General features: G+C 38.9%; 1 protein-coding gene across 14 annotated transcripts in view; it reads right to left on the reverse strand.

Moving 5' to 3' along the window:
* The window catches only part of ERC2 (ELKS/RAB6-interacting/CAST family member 2), a 923425-nt gene that overhangs the window by 747017 nt on the left and 161034 nt on the right, over positions 1-15374 (reverse strand). For 7 of the 14 annotated variants that reach the window (XM_033133180.1, XM_033133179.1, XM_033133175.1 and 4 more), the window contains exons 3-4: positions 2016-2039; positions 966-1382 (exon numbers count right to left, since the gene is read on the reverse strand). In XM_033133180.1, coding sequence (XP_032989071.1) covers positions 966-1382; positions 2016-2039 — 441 coding nt within the window. The remainder of the gene's footprint in view (positions 1-965; positions 1383-2015; positions 2040-15374) is intronic. The other 7 variants (XM_033133186.1, XM_033133187.1, XM_033133185.1 and 4 more) reach the window with 1 other exon arrangement.

Below are 15374 nucleotides of genomic sequence, written 5' to 3' on the forward strand. Positions count from 1 at the left end.
TGACTCAGAAGAAGGGCTGCCCGTCTGAGCAAGTACATAATGCCAAGAAATCTAGTTTGGTCTGGAAGCAAGTATCTCTTGGAATTTTCATTTACTGTTGTAGCATGTTTTGAAAACACACTTAGTGTCATTGCATTGTTTCCTACCTTCTGTGAGACCTGTGTCTACCGTAGCATTTTTGCCTACGTGGTACTTTTGAGATCCATGTCCACCATAGTGGCTAGGAACTGCTGTAAAAAATTTCAAACTTCAGCTGTTACCCGCATTTTTATCTAAGCTCTATCCAACCATATGTTCTTGGACATATGAGCACCCCAACATTCAATGGTGGTGGCAGGCCAGAGAGGCTGCCTCTGAAGGACTTCAAATGATTTAATTTACTAAGTGCAAAATGCATACTCAGAAAACCTGGAACACTCTGTCTAAATGAATTTAAATGTAGACAAAGATGATCTTAAACCTCAACGTTCAAAACTGGCCTTCATATTTTACCATTCTTTCCAGAAATATCCGTATGCTTTATTTTCTGCAAGTTCCACCCCCAATTCAGCTATAAAAATATTTAGGTTCATTGTTTTGCTAATCGCCTATTCATTTTTCTCCTTTAGAGAGATGATATTTGATAAACATCTAAAACTTAAACAGTACTGCACTTAAAAGGCCCTAAAACAATGACCATCTGTGGGAAAACAATTGTAAACCACCTTAGAGTAGACATATGCTGCACACGGTTGGATCCTGAATACATGTTGAATAATAATGGAACATATGTGTGGTGAGCGGGGGAAAAAAAATCTAATGCAAAATTACAGTTCAAAGCTGATAAGCAGACAGGAAGGTTATAAAACAGATGACAAAGGGAATTTTGTTAAGGTTGTAGATATCTTCCAACCTGTGTAAATAACTTGATAACATATTTTAACTTGTAAAATACGGCTTTGGGGCAATAGAGTGAATGTCCTTACCTCTCTAAGATGTATGTTTTCCTTCTCTTTCTGGTCTAAAATCACTTCTAAGTGGCTGACTTGAGACTCAGCCTCTGCCATGCGCCGTGTCCGTTCATTGTCATCCTCTAGACTTTTGGACGGCAAGCCTTTACTTTGCAACATCTCCAGAAGCTTTTTAATCGACTCATCCCGAGCATTAAGGGTCTGTTTCTGCGTTTCGATTCTCAGCTCCATCTCCTCCAAAGTCTTCCTCAGGAGGAAGAGCTCCTTCGCCTGCCTGTCATGCTCAGCTTGCAGCCGCCGGAAGTTCTCCTCCGTCAGCTCGATGGTGAAGTGCTCGGCGCCTCGGTTGCCACTCTCCTGCTGCAGAAGGTGGTTGAGGTCTCTCTGGGTGCGCAGCTCATCCTGAAGGGCCTGGATTGTCAACTGCAGGTGCTGTGATGAGAAAGACGAAGCAGGAGAGGAGAAAGAAGGGAAAACGTCAACGGAAATGCCAAGGGCTGGTGGCTGCTACCACACCGTGAAGATGGGATGCTAATCATGAGGTCACAGGGCCAGCCGTGAAGTCCTCCGGGGCGACTTCAGAAGCTGGGGACAGCACATGGAGAGGGGGAAGTAACTCAAAGATGTTTTCAGAATGTCTTAGGAGAAAAGAAATGTACACATACACAGAAACGATATATTAGTGTCAGTCACAAGGGAAATTATATATCTACAGTGTTTTAATATAGGACGTGGAAAGGGTTAGAGGGAAACTTTCACAAACACACCTTCTTTATGCCCACAATGCTCCAGACTCAGTATTCCTTGTTTCCTAAGGTGTTCTTTATTCCACTATCCATTATTTTCCATGATAAATGCATGTTTGTTTAAAAATGAAAATAATAGCATCCATCACAAACAAGGACTTTGTTTTTACCAAATAAAGCTGTGAACAGGTTTAGTAAACAGGATTACTGCATCTGCAAGCAAAAGGGAACAAATGCAGACAGAGACAGACGCGCTCAAACACATGAGAAGGGGAGGCTGTGCAGAGAAAAACAAATGAGCTGCAAAGAGTGGACAAACCTTGGTTCTTCTGGCATCCAGTAACTGAACAGCATGGGAAATGAAAAAAAATGAAGCAAAAAATCAACACAAAGAAAAGTCCAGTGCAAGCAAAGGGTATTTAACAGAAAGAACTTAATCAACATAAAGTACCTTCACAGAGAAAAAAAGAAAAAGAAAAACAATTTCTTATTACAGCAAAGACCCATAAGCTACACAGAATCCAAAGCATTGATGCTGGATACACATGATTTAAAAAAAAAAAAAAAAAGTGTGAGGTTTATGCCACCTTTTGTTTTCCTAAATCTCCCTGATGCAGAGTCTTGGCTGTATTACCAGGGAGGAAAGCATAATACTCCAGAAGCACCTACATTATTATTCCAGGTCACCATTTTAACCAAAATCACAGTGAAAGCACCTGAGAAACAAAAGTTATCAGTTATGACAAAAGAAACCTTTGCATTAAAACAGTTGGTGAAGTCAGCAACACCTTCCCCACCGGGCCAACCTTCTGGGACTTGTCAGAGCAGGAAGCCATAAGCCTAACAGCATTTTTGTCCCAGGAGCAAACAGGAGGTTTCAAAAACAGCACTTATTCATTCAACCAACAAACACAGACTCCTGCCTGTGGACCAGACACAATGCTAAGTAGAGGAATCAAAATGGACGGATATAAGGTGCATCTTCTGTCGCAGGGAACTCACAGCATCGTAAGGGATGCATAATACCATGTCTAAGTTATATAAATATTGGAGCAGTCCACATTTTGAAATCTTTCTGAAGTCCGATATCTAACACCCAGAGGTGTTGAGATCTTTCTGAGTGTGGCCTGTATCCAGAAACAGGGTGATGCATCACCTTGATATAACTCTTTATGGATCTCCACTTCATCTTTCCATTTCTATTGAAATTCTTAGAGTAGAGGGAACAAGTACTTTGTTTCTCATTCATGCTACAGTGAATCACAGAGTACTGACTGGGAGTAAGCAACTGGTATGTATTTAATGATGGTCATTATGAATCATTATTATTTTTTTAAACTCTATTACTTTTTTGGGGGGGGAGGAAGGGGAACAGGACTTTATTGGGGAACAGTGTGTACTTCCGGGACTTTTTCCAAGTCAAGTTGTTGTCCTTTCAATCTTAGTTGTGGAGGGCGCAGCTCAGCTCCAGGTCCGGTTGCTGTTGTTAGTTGCAGGGGGCGCAGCCCACCATCCCTTGCGGGGAGTCGAAGCGGCAACCTTGTGGTTGAGAGGATGTGCTCCAACCAACTGAGCCATCTGGCACTGGCGCATGTGGGAATCGAACCGGCAGCCTTCAGTGTTAGGAGCATGGAGCTCCAACTGCCTGAGTCACCGGGCCGGCCCCATGAATTATTTTTTAAAAATAGAATTTACCCCTGGAAAGTGTGAAATTTGGTGTTTTTAGTATATTCACAAAGTTGTGCAACCATCAACACAATAAATTTTAGAACATTTTCATCATCCCCCAAAGAAACTCTGTGCCCTTTAATAATCACTGCCCATTCCCCTGCCTTTCCCAGGCCCTGGCAACCAACAATTCCTTCTCTATGTATTTGCCTATTCTGGACGTTTCACATCAATGGAATCAGACAATAAGTGGCTTCTTTCACTTAGCCTGTTTTCAAGATTCACCCATATTGTAGCAAGTATCAGTATTTCATTCATTTTATAGATAACTAGTATTCCAATATAGGGACATACTACATTGTATTTACCCATTCATCAATTGATTCATACACAAATATTCACAGCAGCATTATTCATAGTAGCCAAAAAGTGGAAACAACCTATATGTCAATCAACTGATGAATGAGTGAATAAAATGTGGTCTATCCATAAATGGAATATTATTTAGCCATACAAAGCAATAAAGTACTAATACACACTGCAACATGGATGAATCTTGAAAACATTATGCCATGTAGACCATAGGTTATATGATTCCATTGATATGAAATGTCCAGCATAAGCAAATCCATACACAGAAAATAAATTAATGATTGTCAGGGGGGTGGAATGGGGAGAATGGAAGGTGATTACAAAAGGATACAGGGTTTGTTCCCGGGGTGATATATATGTTCTGGAATTATAGTGATGATGGGTGCACAACTGTGTGAATGTACTAAAACCAAAGAATTTTACATTAGATGGGTGACTTGTATGGTACATGACTTATATCTCAACGAAGCTGTCACAAAGAACATGACATGGGATTATAAAACAATATGACCTTCCTCCACCAGCCCAACCCCCTTCCCCAACCGCATCAAAACAAAGTCCACACGAGTATCAACAGCCTTCAGCCCAGAGGTGTGGCTGCTGCCAAGCCTCTTGGAACAGAGAGGGCGACTATCTTCTAGTCACTTAAAAATTCTTGAAGATGGGAAATCTTTGTCCTTTGGAAATGGCTTGAATTTCTGAGACGATCCAAATTTATTTGGAGACAAACATGAGGAATCAGGATAATCAGATTGGAAATCATCCTTTCTGAGAGTAATCAAAAATAAGATTGGTTTTTTTACGTGGTTCCTAGACTGGCCGGAAGGGAATTCGAAAGAAAAAATACCAAAATTCTTTCAGCAGAGACAACGACCATTGGAAGTCAACTTTGTGAGGAAGTTGCCCCTTTGGATGGGCAAGTTGCCTATTGTCCTGATCCTTTGTTTCCACACCTGCAAAATGGAAGTACTCCTAATGCCTGCCTCATAGGGTTCCTGTGAGAACCCTAAAGCACCAAGCGCCAGGTTTGAAAGCAAAGTGAGGAAGGAAGTTTGGTAGAAAGGAAGGGGAAAAAAAGAAGGAAGGAAAGTAGAAAAGAAGAATGAATGGAGGGAGGGAAAGAAGGAAGAAAGGAAGGAAGGAAGGAAGGAAGGAAGGAAGGAAGGAAGGAAGGAAGGAAGGAAGGAAGGGAAACTTGGTCCATTTATCAATTCAATATATATTTACCCAGTATGTTCCTCATACTCATGAAATATCAAAAAAAGCAAAGAAAGGAAAACAAATGGTCCATGCTCACAGTCCACGTGGACAAGCAAACTGATAGTAGTCATGACAGAAGTCATAGCCAGGCTGGACATTCAGAGAGGATATAACCCAGGCTAGGGACATGTGGGAAAACACCCCAAACCAAGAGCCACCACTGAGCTGCATCTTGAAGAGCAAATGAGAGTCAGCCCCGAGAAGAATGATAGAAAGAGAAGAGCAAGTGCAAACACCCAGAGGTAAAGACAGACCAGACCTATGAAAGTACAGTTAGAGCAAATATCTGGATAGTGTTTTCCACACGCCACACATCGTTCTGAGCTTTTTCACTCATCACAAACACCCTGTGAGGAGGTAGCCACTGTGATGGTCTCCATTTAATGGACGAGAAAACGGAGATGCAGAGTGGTTAAGTCACTTGCTCCAGGTCACCCAGCTAAGTCAGTGGCATAGCCAGATGTTCATCCAGGCATTCTACCCCCAGCACCCCTGCTCAAACCACAATACCACCTAGTTTCTGAACTGGCAGAAATACCTCAAGATGGCTGGAAAAAGAATGGGCAGTGGGGGAGAAGAGTGCAGGAGTGGTGAAGACAGGTGGGCAATTGTGAGTTACGGCAATTCTCAAAATTAAAAATTAGCCACACTAACCAGTCTGTTCCTCATTCAAAGTTGTCATGATTGTACACTTATTAATAAAAACCTATTTTCCAGGTAACCATTTTATTTGTCACTACATGACTTCAGCATGACCAAATACAATTGATAATCAAACTAAAATTTAATGTCCTAAAATTTCTCAAATCCACGTGTCATTTAGTTTGCATTCTCTTTTTGGTTTTTTTGTAACTAAAGTTTATTGGGGTGACTCTTTTAAGATATTTAAAATTAAGCAGAAACCAATTTGTTCCTAAAATGGATTCTTGAGCAAAATGCATGCACCTTAATAGTCGTGATCATACATACTTTCTGCATCATATACTAGAGGATGGTGAGAGAATTTGAAGCAATCTCTCTCTCTCTCTCTCTCTCTCTCTCTCTCTCTCTCTCTCTCTCTCTCTCTTCCCCCTTCCCTCTTTCCCTCCCTCTCACTCCTCCCTCAATGTTCTACTTTTCAGAGATTCAATTCAATCAAGTTTCAAAATTCATTTACCAAATAGCCATCTCTAGTTAGATATTTAACCCAGACAATTTCAATTCTAAAATATAAAAATAAGACTTTTAATAAATAATCCACTGAAAAGAATATCCTCTCTGTGTGTCAGTTTCCTCATTTGTAAAAGGAGGAGAGTAATAAATCCTACAACATAGGGTTATTGTGAGATTTTAATGAATTAATACATATAGAGCTCTAGAAAATACCAAGTACAGAATAAGCACTTAGTCAGAATAGGGTAGAATATGCTGCTGTGACAACAGCAACAAAAACCCACATTCTGAAAGATATAACCCACCTGACATGCTGAGGACACAGAATCAGAACTCTTAGAGCTAAAAAAGACCTTAAAGATTAGCTTGTTTACCTCATTTTACAAATAAGAAAATCAGATCACACAGGTTAAATGCCAGGCTCAAGAGTACACACACACTGCCAAAGCCAGAATTTCAGTTTCTGGGGTCCTGGACGCCATCCTGGTATATACCCCACTAAACCTAAGAGTAGAAAAAGGGGTGTCTCTCCACTTTAACAACTTAGGAAATGGCTGTGGTGTCTCTTTCAAGCAGGATGAGCAATAACCTACGAGGTATGATAAAAAATACGGTGAATGCTGCTGCCAAGAGCCATCCAATAGAAGGGCAGGGATCTTCAATATGGGAAGAGGTGCATCGAACCTTAGTAACAGTGTGTGACAAGTTTCAACTTGTTCAGTGCAGTCAGCCGGGTGTGAGCTACAGTTGGGAGGAGATGTGTGTTAAAGTGTGCTGTAAATCATCCTCCATCATGACAACACTCCCTGTCACACATCGTTTCTGGTATATGGCAATTTCTGTCAAATAAAAAATTACGGTGTGTCCTCATTTACCTTATTCACCGGATCTGGCACCGTGCGACTTCTGGCTCTTCCCCAAAGTCAAAATGATTCAGGACAGCGAGGCAGCCACGACAGCGCAACTAAAGACACTCACGAAAGAGGACTTCCAGAACTGCTTCAGAAAGTGGCAAGAATGATGGGATAAGTGTGTTCGATGCAAGGGGGAGTGTTTTGAGGGGGATTAATGGCAATGTGTCTTTTACTGTAATATTTTTTTTTAATTTAAACATTCATCTTATTGTTTGATCATACCTCATAAATCATTTCACTTACACATCATTGGGTCTTATCCAATAGTTAAATAGCATGGACACTCCAAGGACAATTTATTGAGACCACCTTTCTAAGTCCTTAGTGTTAGACTCTTAGCTAATTAGAGTTAGCTATTAGAAGACAAGCTCACTAAAAACTAGCTCTGAAAGATCAGGGAACAGTACAAGTGAAATCTCTAGCAAAGCCAAAGCACCTTAGAGAAGGGTCAAAAATTAAGAAAAACGATGCACAATTTTCAATTTCCCCCATTCCCAGATTATTCAGTTCCTTCAGATTGAAACACACACACACACACACACACACACAGACACACACACACACACACACCCTTCTCAACTGTGAAAGCACATTTCTTTTAAGGTAGTCACCCAAACCCCACTGGATCAATAATCAAAAGCATTCTTTTGAGCTTGTTATCTACATCAGGTACCTACCTACCAAGCAGCAACCTGCCAGGCCATATTCTAGGGCCACCTCTTTGGAATCTCCCAGTCATCACTGTGGTCTTAACTTCCCAAAGTCTCCACCACTACTTCTGTGGCTTCCATTCCACTGCACATCTGGAGAGAGAAGCCCTTCCAATGGCCTCCTACATCGGGATAGGACATTACCAGGTGATCCAACCTCATGCCTGGGTCTCAGTCAAACTGCAGGCAACTCAACACTTGTGGCACAGGTGGAACAGGTGGCAAAAGAGCGAATTCCCTTTAGTACAAAAGTGAGTCCGTGGTTGAATGAATATTCAGAAAGCTTTCTGTTCCCCGCCCTGATTCTGGCATGCTCTCCAGTTTTCCTCAAGGAATCAAAGCTTCAAAGGCAAATTCCCTTCTTCACAGCCTGCCACTGAGGACACCGGGGAGGGAAGCAAAGCAAGCATGACAATGGGTATCTGGGCTATTCTTTGCAGTCACTCTGCTGGGAATATAAATAGAGTGCATCATACTTATCATACTACTTAGCCTTCAACCCAGTTCTTTTTAACCTCCTCCCCTTACATATATACTTCATTGCATAATTTGAACTCTGACCTCGGTAGTAAAGACTAGCCCCATTTCCAGTCCACAGAAAAAAAGAAGTTTAAAATCATTGGCCCATCCTTTAAACATAGACAAAATGGGAGCTAAAAAGATGAAGCTGACCAACTGATTCCAAGTCTCAGACAGTAGAGGAGGTCATACCAACTTCTCTTTCTGGTATTATGGCAGGCTACATTTTCTGGTAGGCCCTCCCAGGACACAACAGCCAAGATAAAAGCAAATATATGTTTCAAAGCATTGTTGTGCTTACAAAAAAGGTAATCTCCAAGAAAGAGAGACAAAGAAAGAAAGATTGAGAGAGAGAAAGTGAGCTTCTCAAGGGCAGGTTCTGGGCCAAAATTGGATTATACCCCCAAAATTAGGATATAATACATATTCAATAAATAGTGAGTGAAATATGGACAGAAAGATGTAAGGACCAAAAGTGAAATTGTCTCACCAGACGGTTGGCACAGGGGAACAATGTGAGGCAGAACGGGTTTCCATTCCTCTCTGCTTTGCTGTAGTTGGGTGTGGGGTGGGAGAACGGAGGGGAGGAGACTGTCCTTGACCTCATGTGACTCTGTCCGGTTCTCTCACGTCTACAGCTCACTCTTCTGACAATACTGCCAGCACTATTCACTTCACAAGAGGATAAATTGGGCGGGCTTAAGGGATTTCACTGCAATCACGTTGTTAGCAGATACGGGCCAGTGTCTAAAATTGAGGTTTCCTCCAGCCAATTCTAAAGTCCCCCTGCTCTAAAAATACTATAGAACTTCACTTTGTACAACTCTTACAAGCTCCCATAGTCACTTAATTTTGAAAAAAGGAGAGCAATAAAAATACAAGAAACTAAGCCATACTTGAGTTTATATGAAAAGGGCGGTGTAGGGGGAAATATACTTTGCCTTGGCCAGAATTTAGAAGAGTGACTTCCAATAGCTACTGGAGTCAGAATCAAACACAGATTTTTGAAAGTCTAAAACACAAAAAGGTAAATAGAATGAAAATATAATTGTGTGTGCGTGTAGATTTTATATATATATACATATATATGTGTGTGTGTGTGTGTGTGTATACACACACACACACACACACACACACACATATGTATATAGGATGTGCATGGAACACACAATTATTTAAATAGGAACTCGCCAGATGTTTAGAATCTACTGTGTCTTATCCCAAACATGGAAAATATGAGTTCCTGGCAAATTTGAAAAAAATCTGTGACCTTAAGCTCTTTTCCACACTAAGAAGAAAAAACAAAAAAATGATAAAGTTTTGTACTATAAAGCAGTTCAGGGTTTCATTGCTATGAAAACCGTCTCTGAGCTATATAAAAATATGAATTGGCTTATTCCCAAAAGTCTTGAACTTTTTTTAATAAATCCATACGCCTTCTCAAGCAAGGGCTTAACATAACTCTTTCAAAGAAAACAGAATTCTCTCTGCAGACAAGTTGGCTTGCTCTACTTCTTCTGTGACTTTATTTTCCTATTTATCATTTTCCAGTTTGTCTCTAATCAAATTTTAAGGGCAGGTTCTCTGATCCCTTTTTCCATAATCCCGTGTGCAGGATGTACAGCACTCCTCATGGCTCCAAACCTGCATGTGTGTGAAAAGACAAACAGCAGACGTCGGCCAAAAACATGTGGCCCCCGTGTGCTGTGGAAGAGTTGCTCTGCTGAGAAAGGTATAAAAAATTAATATTTAGACATATGGTCCTAGGCTCTTTCCTTTAAGATAGAATAAGTACACATAGATAAACAAGGAATATTGATAGGTGATTTTTAAAAGCACCAAAGCACCGGGACCCTGAGTTTCTCACACAGACAAGCTGTCAGTGGTAACTGTGGAACCCACTTTGCTTGATATTATGGGACATTTTGCCAAGATTCATAACACCAAGAACAGTATACATGGGAAAGCCCTCTTGGCAGCTGCTTTCGTAAGCAAGGAGGGGTTCTGGTTTTCATTACAGACCAATACTATAAGGTGGCATACTATTGGAACATTGGACTGAGCTGAGAGTTAAGGACTTAAGTTTTAATTCCAGCTTTGCTACTAACCAGTTATACGATCTGAGGAAAATAACAAAACTTGTTTGGGCTTCCAAGAACAGTAGTGAAGAGTGGGGTTTTGAATCCTGGTCCTATCTACGACATCCTATATCACCTTGGACAAATTACTTTAAGTACCCTGAGCATCAAATTATTCATCCATAAACAGGAAATAATACTCATAACTAAGTTACAGGGTTCACACAAAGACCACGGGAGACGCTCATCGAGTAGGTGAACAAGTTCACATAAAGCACAAAACATAGGACCTGGCACATAATGATGCTCAACAAATGTCCACCATTATCATTACTGTTGAGACAGTGGTGGTGGCTAGAGGCCCAGAATTAAAATTTCTCTCCCATTTGAGCATGGAAAAAAAGCCTAATGAACAGAAATTTTTGATCATCATATAAATGCAATGGAGGGAAGCTAAATACTAAATGCTTCACATTTTTTAAATAAGGAAAAATAGCAAACAGTTGTTTTAAGACCAATTCAAAGATGGATACAGTTGATTTCCCATTAACTGGTCTACAAATAACTCTATAGGAGGCTCTCCGGAATACCAACTATTTGGGTTTTGAAGGATAAGTTTCTTTCCCTACTAGTAGCCAGTACTATATAAACTAAATGATAGTGGCAGCCTCTGCTGTCGACACTGCTCAACCTGGTACAGATAGAAAAAAAAAAAAGAAAGAAAGAAAAGAAAAGTAAAAGGTAATATTGATATTTTAAAAATGTGTTTGTGAAAGCAACCCAAAACATGTAATAATAGAAATCATGGTTAAAATTAGAACTTTTCCATTATTAATAGTCACAGCCACAAGTAGCTCTTAGAAAATAGCTCCTTTATTTGAATTCCTTAGCAAATATTTTTTAAAGTCTTTTATATATGTATATATATTGGGGTGACATTGTTTAGCAAAATTACATAGGTTTCAAGTGTACAATTCTATAACGCCTCATCTATTATTGCATTGTGTGCTCACCCCCCAGAGTCAGCTCTCCTTCTGACATTGTATGTTTGACCGCCTTTTCCCTCTTTTACCGCCTGTCCTCCCCCCCTTACCCTCTGGTAACCACTAAACTATTGTCTGTGTCTATGAGTTTTTGTTTGTTTCTTTGTCTTGTTCGTTTGTTGCTTTCAGTTTTACAGCCCATAGTAGTTGACTGAAGTCATACGGTTCTCAACTTTTTCTGACTTATTTAGCTTAGCATAATAATCTCTGTTGTCGTAAATAGCAGTATTTCATCTTTTTTTATGGCTGAGTAATATTCCATTGCATATATGTACCACATCTTTATCCAGTCACCTATCGAAGGACACTTTGGTTGTTTCCATGTCTTGGTCACCATGAATAATGCTGCAATGAACATAGGGTATATATATATCTTTACAGATACATGTTTTCAGATTTTGGGTGTAGATACCCAGAAGAGGGATTTCTGGGTCGTATGGTAATTCTATTCTTAATTTTTTGAGGAACCTCCATACTGCTTTCCATAGTGGCTGCACCAGTCTGCATTCCCACCAACAGTGTATGAGGGTTCCTTTTTCTCCACAGCCTCTCCAACACTTGTCATTCCTTGTCTTGTTGATAACAGCCATTCAAACAGGTGTGAGGTGGTATCTCATTGTAGTTTTGATTTGCATTTCCCTAAGAGCTAGTGAAGTTGAGCATTTTTTCATACATTTGTTGGTCATTTGTATGTCTTCTTGGGAGAAGTGTCTGTTCAAGTCCTCTGACCAATTTTTAATTGGATTGTTTGTTTTTTTGTTGTTGAGTTGAATGAGTTCTTTATATATTTTGGATATTAGCCCCTTATTGGAGGTGTTGTTTGCAAATATCTTCTCCCATTCAGTTGGTTGCCTCTTTATTTTGTTGACAGTTTCTTTTGCTGCGCAGAAGCTTTTTAGTTTGATATAGTCTCATTCATTTATTTTTGCTTTTATTTCCCTTGCCTTTGAGATCAAATTCATAAAATCCTATCTGAACCCAAGGTCCATCAGTTTAGTACCTATGCTTTCTTCTATGCAACTTATTGTTTCAGGTTTTATGTTTAAGTCTTTGATCAATGTTGAGATAATTTTGGTACATGGTGACAGATAGCAGTCTAATTTCATTCTTTTGCATGTGGCTTTCCAATTTTCCCAGCACCATTTATTGAAGAGGCTTTCTTTTCTCCATTGTCTGTTTTTGGCTTCTTTGTTGAAAATTATCTTCCCATATACATGTGGGTTTACTTCTGGGTTCTCAAATCAATTCAATTGATCTGTGTGTCTGTTTTTCTGTCAGTACCATGCTGTTTTGATTACTGTCACTTTGTAGTATACATTGAAGTCAAGGAATGTGATACCTTCAGGCTTGTTCTTTTTTCTTAGGATTGCTTTGGCTACTCAGGATCTTTTGTGATTCCATACAAATCTGATGATTTTTTTTTCTAATTCTTTAAAAATTGCCATTGGGATTTTTATGAGGATTATATTAAATCTATATATTACTTTGGGTAATATGACCATTTTAACTATGTTGATTCTTCCAATCCATCAACATGAAATATCTTTCCATTTCTTTGTGTCTTCTTCAATTTCTTTCTATAATGTCTTACAGTTTTCAGTGTATAGGTCCTTCACATCTTTTGTTAAGTTTTTTATTCTAGGTATTTTGTTCTTTTCGTTGCAATTGCAAAAGAAATTTTTTTTGTTTCTTTTTCTGAAATTTCATTGTTAGTATATATGACTGCAATGGATTTTTGTACATTGACTTTGTATCCTGAAACTTTACTGTGTTTATTGTTTCTAATAGTTTTTTGGTGGCATCTTTAGGGTTTTCTATATAAAGAATCATGTCATCCTCAAAAAGTGACAATTTAACTTCTTCATTCCTAATTTGGATGCCTTTTATTTCTTTCTCTTGCCTGATTGCTCTGTCTAGGACTTCCAATACTATGTTGAATAACCATGATGACAGGGGGCATCCCTCTCTTGTTCCTGATTTTAAAGGAAAAGCTTTCAGTTTTTCACCATTAAGTATGATATCAGCTGAGGGTTTGTCATATATGGCCTTTATTATGTTGAGGCACTTTCCTTCTATACCCATTTTATTAAGTGTTTTAATCATAAATGGATGTTGTATCTTGTCAAATGCTTTTTCTGTATCTATTAATATAATCATATGATTTTTATCCTTTATTTTATGTGGTGTTTCACATTGATTGATTTGCATATGTTGAACCACCCTTGTACCCCTGGAATGCACCCCACTTGATTGTGATGTATAATCTTTTCAATGCATTCTTGCATCTTTAAATAACATTTTAAAATCTTTATTGCAATTTCCTTCCATCATTTCCTCTTCCCTCTTCTGTCATTTCCATTTAACAAAACTGCTACTCATCTAAGCATTTTTAAAATAGGTAAGAGGTTTTACCTAAACTAATATCATTTCGAATAGCTAGGTGACAAACATTTAACTACTAATTTTGCATGCTTTGAGCTACATGGATTCCTTATCCAAACTCTAGTCCTTGCCATTCAAAATTTTCATAAGTGGAGTTTTGTTTGTTGGTTTGTTTTTTACTAAGTCCTCTCCTTCTTGAGTAACTCCTCCTCTGGAAGGTGGGTATAAGTGACCTCCATTCTACTCAGAGTGTGGTCATTAGTCCAGCAGCATCAGCATCACCTGGGATCTTGTCAGAAAGGAAGAACCTCAGGTCCCACCTCAGATCCTGCATTTCAACAAGACCCCCAGGTAAACTGTAGACACACATGAAGGTTTGAAAAGCACGTCTCTAGACTTAAAAAAATAAAAAAAAGTTTCAGTACGGATTCAATGCAATCCCTGTCTAAATACCCATAGCATTTTTCACAGAGCTAAAACAAATAATCCTAAAATTTATATGGACTCACAAAAGATCTCAAAGAGTTAAAGCAATCTTGATTAAAAAAAAGAACAAAGTTGGAGGTATCACACTCCCTGATTTCCAACTATATTCTACAAAGCTATAGTAATCAAAACATTATGGTACTGGCACAAAAACAGACAACACAGATCAATGGAACAGAATACAGAGCCCAAAAAGAAACCCATGCCTCTATGGTCAATTAATCTACAACAAAGAAGGAAAGAATATACAATGGGGAAAAGACAATCCCTTTTAAAGATAGTGTTAGGAAAACTGGACAGAAAAATGCAAAAATATGACCACTTTTTACCATATACAAAAATAAATTCAAAAAGAATTAAAGACTTAAATGTAAGGCCTGAAACCACAAAACTCCTAGAAGAAAACATAGGCAAACAACTCTTTGACATCGGTCTTAACAATATTTTTTTGGATATTCCTCCTCGGGCAAAGGCAAAAATAAACAAGACTACATCAAACTAAAACACTTTTGCACAACGAAGGACACCATCAACAAAACAAAAAGCAACCAACTGGATGGAACAACATATTTGTAAATGATATATCTGATCAGGGGTTAATATCTAAAATATATTTTAAAAACTCATACAACTCAACATCAAAAAAACAAGCAACCCAATTTAAAAAATGGACAGAGATTCCTGAATAGATATTTCTCCAAAGAAGACATACAGATAGGCAATAGACACATGAAAAGATGTACAACATCACTAACCATTAGGGAAATGCAAATCAAAACCACAATGAGATACCACCTCACCCCTAATGAGAATGGCTATTACAAAAGGACAACAAACAACAAGTACTGGCAAGGATGTGGAGAAAAGGGAACCTTAGTGAGTGCACTGCTGTTGGGATTATAAACTCGTGCAGCCACTATATAAAACAGAATGGAGAGTCCTCAAAAAATTAAAAATAGAACTACCATACAACCATGCAATTCCACTTCTGGGTATTTATCCAAAGAAAACAAAAACACTAATACAAATATATATGCACCCTTGTGTTCATTACAACATTGTTTACAACAGCCAAGATATGAAAGCAACCTAGG

Source organism: Rhinolophus ferrumequinum, chromosome 17, assembly GCF_004115265.2.
Source record: "Rhinolophus ferrumequinum isolate MPI-CBG mRhiFer1 chromosome 17, mRhiFer1_v1.p, whole genome shotgun sequence".
Taxonomy (NCBI): domain Eukaryota; kingdom Metazoa; phylum Chordata; class Mammalia; order Chiroptera; family Rhinolophidae; genus Rhinolophus; species Rhinolophus ferrumequinum.